This window comes from Passer domesticus, chromosome 31, assembly GCF_036417665.1.
Source record: "Passer domesticus isolate bPasDom1 chromosome 31, bPasDom1.hap1, whole genome shotgun sequence".
Lineage (NCBI taxonomy): Eukaryota > Metazoa > Chordata > Aves > Passeriformes > Passeridae > Passer > Passer domesticus.
This window is the reverse complement of record NC_087504.1, coordinates 2,080,824-2,090,495: the sequence shown is the minus strand read 5'-3', so window position 1 is coordinate 2,090,495 and position 9,672 is coordinate 2,080,824. Positions and strand designations below refer to the sequence as shown.

The 9,672-nt window shown below is 61.6% G+C and overlaps 1 protein-coding gene across 1 annotated transcript; it reads left to right on the top strand.

Moving 5' to 3' along the window:
- The first annotated feature begins 32 nt into the window (after positions 1–32).
- Positions 33–9,547, top strand: DDX23 (DEAD-box helicase 23). The gene is given in 18 exon segments (XM_064401064.1): positions 33–152; positions 1,358–1,563; positions 2,147–2,245; positions 2,360–2,456; positions 2,578–2,643; positions 3,156–3,294; positions 3,372–3,505; positions 3,577–3,689; positions 3,771–3,914; positions 5,067–5,142; positions 5,144–5,293; positions 5,397–5,542; positions 6,764–6,941; positions 7,022–7,264; positions 7,851–8,002; positions 8,113–8,221; positions 8,322–8,496; positions 8,975–9,547. Coding segments are annotated over 17 exon segments (2,451 nt in total). The 5' UTR covers positions 33–152; the 3' UTR covers positions 9,199–9,547.
- The last annotated feature ends 125 nt before the right edge of the window (positions 9,548–9,672 follow it).

Here is a 9,672-nt window from a genome sequence, read left to right as displayed (position 1 = left end):
CACGGCGCGCGGCCGTGCCGCGTCACTCGCAGGGGGCGCCGGGAGTTGTAGTCCGGCGCCGCGAGGGCTGCCGGGAGCTGTAGTCCCGGTGAGCCCCGCGGGCCCGGCAGACATGGCGGCGGCGCGGCGGCGCTGAACGCGGGGCTGCGGCGGTGAGCGGGCACCGGCGGGAGCGAGCGGGGGGGCACTGCAGGCAGCCAGCGAGGGGCACACAGGCTGCAGAGCCCCGGTGCCGCGGCGCCGGGCAGAGCCCCGGTGCCGAGCACCGGCGGCAGGGCCTGGAGCGCCGTTGCGCCGCGTCCCCCGGAGCCTTTCCGGGGTCCCTCAGGGCTCCCCGCACCCATCCCGGGGCTCCCTGTGCCCTCTCGGGGTCCTCCCTTCCCTCTGCCTTCTCTCCTCGGGGCCCTCCAGCGCTTCCCGCTCCTTCCTGGGGTCCCTCTGTGCCCTCTCGGGGCTCCCCCGGGCCTGCCCGCTCCCTCATGAGGGTCCCTCAGGGCTCTCCCGGGCTCCCCGCTCCCTCCTGAGGGTCCCTTTGCCCTCTCCTCGCATTTCCACTCCCTCCTGAGGGTCCCTTTACGATCTCCCCCTTCCTGAGGGTCCCTTTGCCCTCTCCCTACATTCCCCTCTCCCTTCTGAGGGTCCCTTTGCGCTCTCTCCGGTGTCCCCGTCCCTCCTGAGGATCCCTCAGGGCTCTCCCCGGGTTCCCCACTCCCTCCTGGGGGTCCCCTTACGATCTCCCCCCTCCTGAGGGTCCCTTTTCACTCTCCCTGGGTTCCTCTCTCCCTCCTACAGGTCCCTTTTCGCTCATCCCGGGGTCCCCTGTCCCTTTCAAGGGTCCCTTTGCGCTCGTCCTGGGTTCCCTCTCTCTCCTGAGGGTCTCCACTCCTTCCTGAGGGTCCCTTTTTGCTCTCCCCGCATTCCCCTCTCCCTCCTGAGGGTCTCTTTTCCCTCTCCTGGCTTCCACTCTCCCTCCTAGGGGTCCGTTTTCTCTCACCCCGGGTCCTCTCTCCCTCCCGAGGGTCTCTTTTCTCTCACCCCGGGTCCCCTCTCCCTCCCGAGGGTCTCTTTTCTCTCACCCCGGGTCCCCTCTCCCTCCCGAGGGTCCCTTTTCGCTCATCCCGCGGTTCCCCACCTCTCCCTGCTTCTTTCCTGCATCTCCCTCTTCTCTCCCCGGCTCCTTTGGCCTCTCCCCATTTCCTCCTGGTGGTCTCTTGCACCTCCCCGCTCCTTCTTGGGGTCCCTCTGTGCCCCCCCTGCATCTCACAACCCTTCTCTTTCCCTCCTGGCTCCCCCCCCGTGCACCCCAAGTTCCCTCCCGGTGCCCCCCGCGACCCTCCCGGTGTCCCCCTCCCCACAGATGGCCGGAGAAGTGGCCGACAAGAAGGATCGGGATGCGTCCCCGGTGAAGGAGGAGAGGAAGCGTTCCCGCTCCCCGGAGCGGGACCGGGAGCGGGAGCGGGACCGCAAGGGCTCCCCCCCGGCCAAGGAGCGGAAGCGCCACCGGTCCCGGGAGCGGAGGCGGAGCCGCTCCCGGTCCCGATCCCGCTCCAAATCCACCGAGAGGTGAGGCAGCTCCGGGGCTCCCGGCGGTTTGGGAAGAGCTTTGAAGGGAAAGGAAAGGTTGTGGGAGGAGAAATGTTGTGGAGGTTTTGTTCTGATTCTTACTACTTTTTATTTTAGTTACCGTTAATAAGTTTTTCTTTATACCCTTTTAAAGAGAACATAAAGAAAAATTTATTAACAGTGTTTATTTATTTTAAAGAGGGTATAAAGAAAAAATTATTAACAGTGTTTATTTATTTTAAAGAGGGTATAAAGAAAAATGTATTAACAGCATTTATTTATTTTAAAGAGGGTATAAAGAAAAATGTATTAACAGCGTTTATTTATTTTAAAGAGGGTATAAAGAGGCTCACTTTTAAAGTTTTGAGCCTGCTCTGCCTTCCTCCTAACCCTTCCTCACAGCAGGAACTGAGTGCAGTGGGGATTGAGCAGCACTGAGCCCACCACCCTCACTGCTGCCCTGGCCAGGAAATCTCAAAACTGGCGAACCAAAAGCACTGCAGGGCCCCACAGAGGGTGGGTGAGGGCTGTGGGGCCGTGCTGTGACCCCCCACCGTGGGGCTGTGACCCCCCTGACCCACAGGGATCGGCGGCACAAGGAGCGGGACCGGGACCGCAGCAAGAAGGAGCGGGACCGGGACAAGGATGGGCACCGGCGGGACAAGGACCGCAAGCGGTCCAGGTGAGCCCTGTCCCTTTTTTGAGGGGTTCCTGCTCTCCCCTAAACCCCCTGGAGGTTGGGGATCCCCCAGGGCTGTGCTTGGTGGCTTATTCCTGGTGCTGTTTTCCTTGGAAGTTTGTCCCCGGGCAGGGGGAAGGACTCCAAGTCTCGCAAGGATCGGGAGGCACGGAAAGCAGAGGAAGAGGAGGAAAATGCCCTGAAGAAGGAGAAGGTGAAGAGGGGGTGGATGTGGCTTGGATGGGAGTGGCTCCAGGGGAATCCAGGTCCCTGGGAAGGGGTTCCAGGGGATTCAGGTCCCCAGGAGTGGTGCTGACATCTGGCCTCACTTGCAGGCACAGCCGCTGTCCTTGGAGGAGCTGCTGGCAAAGAAGAAGGCAGAAGAGGAGGCAGAAGCCAAGGTAGGAGAAGGAACCGGAGCCTCTTCCCTCTGCTGGGGGTGTGGATGTTTGTGGGGACCCCAGGAGGGAACAGGGAGGGCTGAGAACCTTGGGGATGCAGAGGGACCCCAGAAAGGATGCAGGGTGTGCCAGGGGACACCAGGAGGGATCATGGGATGGAGCAGGGAGGGCTGGGGGACTTGGGAGGGCACATGGGGGGCTGTGGAGACAGGGGAGGGAGAGGGAAGGCCTGGTGGACCCCCAGGAGGGAGCGGAAGGACCTTGGGGGGGAACAGGGAAGGGTGAGAGGCACAGAGGGGGCCCTGGGAGGGAAAGGAGGGCTGGGGGACACGGGGAGGGAGCAGAGAGAGCCCTGACAGGGAGTGGAGAGGTCTGGGGGATCCAGAGAGGGACAGGAGGAAGAGGGGAGGCCTGGGGGACCCCAGAAAGGAGCAGAGAAGGCTGAGGGGACCCCCAGCAGCACAGAGGGTGGCAGGCAGGCCCAGTGTGACGTTGCCTCTCTCCCATGCCAGCCCAAGTTCCTGTCCAAGGCGGAGCGGGAGGCCGAGGCCCTGCGGCGGCGGCAGCAGGAGGTGGAGGAGCGGCAGCGGCTGCTGGAGGAGGAGAGGAAGAAAAGGAAACAATTCCAGGAGATGGGCAGGAAGATGCTGGGTAAGGATTCATCCCTGGAGCCCCCCACCCAGCCCTGGGGTGGGTGCTGGCTCTGAGCCCCTTCCCCTGCTCCCCAGAAGACCCCCAGGAGCGCGAGCGCCGGGAGCGCCGCGAGCGCATGGAGCGGGAGACCAACGGCACCGAGGACGAGGAGGGCAGGCAGAAGATCCGGGAGGAGAAGGACAAAAGCAAAGAGCTCCACGCCATCAAGGTGGGGCTGGGGGCTGGCCCGGGGGGGCCAGGGGGAGGATGAGGGGTCCCACTGAGCCTGGGCTCCTGCAGGAGCGGTACCTGGGCGGGGTGAAGAAGCGGCGGCGCACGCGGCACCTCAACGACCGCAAGTTCGTGTTCGAGTGGGACGCGTCGGAGGACACGTCCATTGACTACAACCCCCTGTGAGTGCTGGGGTGCCCCTAGGGCTGGGGGTGTCCCTGCGGGGTGCAAGGCCTGCTCCTGATGCTCCCACCCTGCTCCAGGTACAAAGAGAGGCACCAGGTGCAGCTGCTGGGCCGTGGCTTCATCGCCGGCATCGACCTGAAGCAGCAGAAACGGGAGCAGTCGCGGTTCTACGGGGACCTGATGGAGAAGAGGAGGACGCTGGAGGAGAAGGAGCAGGAGGAGTGAGGTTTTGGGGAAGCTGGGAGGGTGCTAAGGGGTGTGTGGGGTCGTGGCTGGCTTAGCTTGGTTGGGATGTGGAGCTGGGCTGCAGCAGGTCCTGCAGGAAATTGGAAGAAGGGTTCTAGAGGCACAGGGTGAGCCCTATGCACTTTATCCTTCCTCTTCCTCACCTCCCTCACTCCCTTTTATCATCCCTTTCCTTGCCCTTTTCTCATCCCCCACTCTCATCCGCCTGTCCTCATCCTCATTTCTCCCATCCTCTTTCCCTCTCCCATTTCCCCATTTCCTTTCCCTTTATTCTCCTTTCCCCATCCCACTTTCCCCATTCCCTTTTCTCTCATCTCCCATTTCCTTTCTCTTTCTCCCCATCATGCCTTCCTCTTTTCCCCATTCCCTATTCCCCATTCCCTTTTCCCTCATTTCTTTTTACCTATGCCCTTTTCCCCCATCCTGCTCTCCCTTTTCCCCATTCCCTTTGCCCTCATTTCCCTTTACCTATCCCCTTTTCCCCATTTTCTTTTCTCCATTTTCTTTTCCCTTATCCCCCTTTCCCCCATTCCCTTTTCCTTTATTCTCTTTTCCCTATTCCCTTTTCCCCATCCCACTTTCACCATTCTTCTCCCCTTTCCCTTTTCCACATCCCACTTTCCCCCATTCCCTTTTCTCTCATCCCCTTTTCCCCATCCCTCTTTCCCCTTTCCCTCTCCCTTTCCCCCATTCCCTTTCCCTCATCCCCCTTTCCCTCATCCCCTTTTCCTAATCCTGCTTTCCCGATCCCTCTCCCCATTCTCTCTTCCTTCCCCCATTCCTTTTTCCCTCATCCCCCTTTCCCTATCCCCTTTTCCCCATCCCTCTCCCTTTTCCCCGTCCCTCTCCCTTTTCCCCGTCCCTTTCCCCCCATTCCCTTTTCCCTCTCCACATCCCTCTCCCTTTTCTCCATTCCCTTTTCCCTCATCCCCCTTTCCCCATCCCCCTTTTACCATCCCTCTTTCCCCATCCCTCTACCTTTCCCTATCCCCTTTTCCCCCTCCCCTTTCCCTCTCCCTTTCCCCCATTCCCTTTTCCCTCTCCCCATCCCCTTTCCCTCTCCCTTTCCCCCCATCCCCTTTTCCCTCTCCCCATCCCTCTCCCCATCCCTCCCCTCCGTCCGGCAGGGCGCGGCTGCGGAAGCTGCGGAAGAAGGAGGCCAAGCAGCGCTGGGATGACCGGCACTGGTCCCAGAAGAAGCTGGGACGAGATGACAGACAGGGACTGGCGCATCTTCCGTGAGGATTACAGCATCACCACCAAGGGGGGCAAGATCCCCAATCCCATCCGCTCCTGGAAGGACTCCTCCCTGCCGCCCCACATCCTGGAGGTCATTGACAAGTGTGGCTACAAGGTGGGCACGGAGAGGGGGAGCTGGGGAGGGGGAAAAAGGGCTGGCAGGGATTTGGAGAGGGGGAACAGGGCAAGTTCTGCTCCCAACCCGCTCCCCCCGGCAGGAGCCGACCCCGATCCAGCGCCAGGCCATCCCCATCGGGCTGCAGAACCGCGACATCATCGGCGTGGCCGAGACCGGCAGCGGCAAGACGGCGGCGTTCCTGATCCCGCTGCTCGTGTGGATCACCACCCTGCCCAAAATCGACCGGTGCGCCGCGGGGACGCTGCCCTGGGACGGGGTGGAGTGGCAGGGTGACACTGTCAGGGGTCAGGACTGTGGAGGGGACAGAATGGGGTGACAGGGTGACACTGTCAGGGGATTGAGGCAGGGTTACAGGTGACATGGTGGAGGAGATGGGGTGGCAGTGCAGAGGGGTTGAGGCAGGGTTACAGGGTGATATGGTGGAGTGGCAGGGTGACACTGCAGAGGGATCGGGACTGTGGAGGTGACAGGATGGTGTGACAGGGTGACACAGTGAGGGGGTTGAGGCAGGGTGACATGGTGGAGTGGCAGGGTGACACTGCAGAGGGGTTGGGACTGTGGAGGGGACAGAATGGTGTGACAGGGTGTTGTTGTCAGGGGATTGAGGCAGGGTTATAGGGTAACATGCTGGAGTGGCATGGTGACACTGGAGAGGGGTCAGGAGAGGGTGGCACTGTGGAGGTAACAGGATGGTGTGACAGGGTGACACTGTCAGGGGATTGAGGCAGGGTTACAGGTGACATGGTGGAGGAGATGGGGTGGCAGTGCAGAGGGGTTGAGGCAGGGTTACAGGGTGACATGATGGAGTGGCAGGGTGACACTGCAGAGGGATCGGGACTGTGGAGGTGACAGGATGAGGTGACAGGGTGACACTGCACAGGGTTTGGGGCAGGGTGGCACTGTGGAGGTGACAGGATGGGGTGACATGGTGGAGAGGATGAGGTGACACAGCAGAGGGGTCGGGGCAAAGTGGCACTGTGGAAGTGACAGGATGGGGTGACAGGGTGACACTGCAGATGGGTCAGGACTGGGTGGCACTGTGGAGGTGACAGGATGGTGTGACAGGGTGTTGTTGTCAAGGGATTGAGGCAGGGTTACATGGTGAAGAGGATGCGGTGACACTGCAGAGGGGTCAGGACAGAGCGGCACTGTGGAGGTGGCAGGATGGTGTGACAGGGTGACACTGTGGAGGTGAAAAGGTGACGTGGAGGGGATGGTGTGACACTGCAGATGGGTTGGGACAGGGTGGCACTGTGGATGTGACAGGATGGTGTGATAGGGTGACACTGCAGATGGGTTGGGACAGGGTGGCACTGGAGATGAAAGGGTGACAGTGTCAGGGGATTGAGGCAGGTTACAGGGTGACGTGGTGGAGGAGATGGGGTGACACTTCAGGTCACACATGTGGCACCATGCGTGACACAACCATCTCCTGCCATGCTGCAGCATCGAGGAGTCAGACCAGGGGCCCTACGCCATCATCCTGGCCCCCACCCGTGAGCTGGCCCAGCAGATTGAGGAGGAAACCATCAAATTTGGGAAACCCCTGGGCATCCGCACCGTGGCCGTGATCGGCGGCATCTCCCGCGAGGACCAGGGCTTCCGCCTCCGCATGGGCTGCGAGGTGAGTGGGGGGATTTTAGGGGGTCTCAGGGGGGCAGCTCAGCCTTGGGCTGCTCCCACCAACCCCCCCTGCCCCCCCAGATTGTCATTGCCACGCCGGGCCGGCTCATTGACGTGCTGGAGAACCGGTACCTGGTGCTGAGCCGCTGCACCTACGTGGTGCTGGACGAGGCCGATCGCATGATCGACATGGGCTTCGAGCCTGACGTGCAGAAGATCCTGGAGCACATGCCTGTCACCAACCAGAAACCCGACACTGATGAGGCTGAGGACCCCGAGAAGATGTTGGCCAACTTTGAGTCTGGGAAGCACAAGTACAGACAGGTGGGGGTGCCTGGGATGGTGGGGGAGGGATGATTTGGGCTTTTGGGGAAGGGTTGAAGGAATGGGAGTCAGGTTTCTGCTCTGTGGAGGAACGTTCCTGCCTCACAGTGGATGTTCCTGCCCTGTGAGGGGTCATTGCTGCCCCACAAGGGGATATTTTTGCCCTGTGGGGGAATTTCTGTTCCATGGGGGACATTCCTGCCCCACAGGGAAAGGTTCTGCTCCACAGGGAGATGTCACTGCTCCATGGGGGAACATTCCTACCCTTCTAGGGTCATTCCTACCTCATTGGAGGTTGCTTCTGCTCCATGGCAGATGTTCCTGCCCCTCTGGGGTTGTTCCTACTTTATCGAGGGATGTTCCTGCTCCATGGGGGACATTCCTGCCCCTCTGGGATCATTCCTGCTTCAGTGGGGGATGTTCCTGCTCCATGGGTGGGACATTCCTGCCCCACTGGGGTCGTTCCCCCCTCACTGAGGATGTTCCTGCTCCTTGGGGGTGATGTTCCCTGCCCCACCAGGGTCATTCCTTCTTCCTGAGGGGACACTGCCACCTGACAGGCTGTCCCTGCCCCGTTGCCTTGCAGACTGTCATGTTCACAGCCACCATGCCCCCGGCCGTGGAGCGCCTGGCCCGCAGTTACCTGCGGCGCCCGGCCGTGGTCTACATCGGCTCCGCCGGCAAGCCCCACGAGAGGGTGGAGCAGAAGGTTTTCCTCATGTCCGAGTCCGAGAAAAGGTGGGGAGCATTTATTTGGGGGTGGTCTGGGGCGTGGAGGGTGCGGGGGACTCTGCGGGGTGCTTCAGCATCTCTTTGCCCGACTGTCTCCTCCTCTTTCTGCCCCGCAGGAAGAAGCTCTTGGCCATCCTGGAGCAGGGCTTCGACCCGCCCATCATCATCTTCGTCAACCAGAAGAAGGGCTGCGACGTGCTGGCCAAGTCTCTGGAGAAGATGGGGGTGAGGCTGGGCTGGCAGGGGGTCACCCTGAGCCCCGTCCCCCTCATCCCCACACGGGGACCCCCCGATGTGCCCCCCACTGACCCCCCTGTTCCCACAGTACAACGCCTGCACCCTGCACGGTGGCAAGGGCCAGGAGCAGCGAGAGTTCGCCCTCTCCAACCTCAAGGCCGGGGCCAAGGACATCCTGGTGGCCACAGACGTGGCCGGACGTGGCATCGACATCCACGACGTCTCCATGGTGGTCAACTACGACATGGCCAAGAACATCGAGGGTGAGCCTGGGGGGCACTGAGGGGGGCACTGGGGGTGTGCTGCCCATGCTGGGGGTGCTTGGTCCTGGTGTTACCTGCACTGGAGGGGCTTTGGGGGGTTGCTCAGCCCTGGTGCTGGCACGCTGAAGAGGCTGTGACATCGCCCAGCTTTGGTACTGGATGTGCAGGGGGTGCCTGGCCCTGGTACTGCCCTCACCAAGGGAGTTGCAGAGGTGCCCAGCCCTGGTTTTTGGGTTGCAGAAATGCCCAGCCCCAGTGCTGAGGGTCTGGAGGGTGCCCACCCCCAGTGCTGCCAGTGTCAGGGGGATGGGGGGGTCCTGGCATTGGTTCTTGGGGATGGAGGCGGTGCCCAGCCCTGATGCTACCACACCCAGGGGGTTGTGGGGTGCCTGTCCCTGGTGCTGGGAGTGCAGGGGGGGCTGCAGGGAGTGCCCAGCCCTGGCACTGCCCTCACTGAGCCCTTCATTTCCCCCCCCAGATTACATCCACCGCATTGGGCGGACAGGCCGAGCAGGGAAGAGCGGTGTGGCCATCACCTTCCTCACCAAGGAGGACTCCACGGTGTTCTACGACCTCAAACAGGCCATCCTGGAGAGCCCTGTGTCCTCGTGCCCCCCCGAGCTGGCAAACCACCCCGATGCCCAGCACAAGCCGGGCACCATCCTCACCAAGAAGCGGCGGGAGGAAACCATCTTCGCCTGAGGCCCCTCTTTGTCACCCCTCCGGGGACAACAGGACCAGCAAGGCTGCCAGGACTGCTCTGGCTGTTCTTTTCCCAGCTCTTGTGCAACCCAAGGACTGCCCACAAGCAGAGACTGGGGCTGGGATTATCCCAAAACATCCCCCCTGTTCTCCCAGTCCCCTTCCCACCTTCCCCACGGAGCGGAGGAGCTGCTGGAGGCTGGTTGGGGGCCGGTCCCTCCCTGCTGCCAGGGTTGGGGCTGGTTTTTTTGGCTGTCCTGGGAACTGTCTGCACCTCATCCTTTGGGTTTTTGTTTGTTTTTTTGTAGCTGAAGCTCCAGGCTGCAGGAATAAACCGGCAGCGGCGTTATGGGTGTCGCCTCCTCATCCTCTCCCTTCCCTGGGTGCCACTGCCCAGCTCAGGGTGCCACCTCCCGTGGAGCAGAAGCCAGCAGTGCCCCAAGGGAGCACCTTGAGGTGCTCAGCACCCCCCAG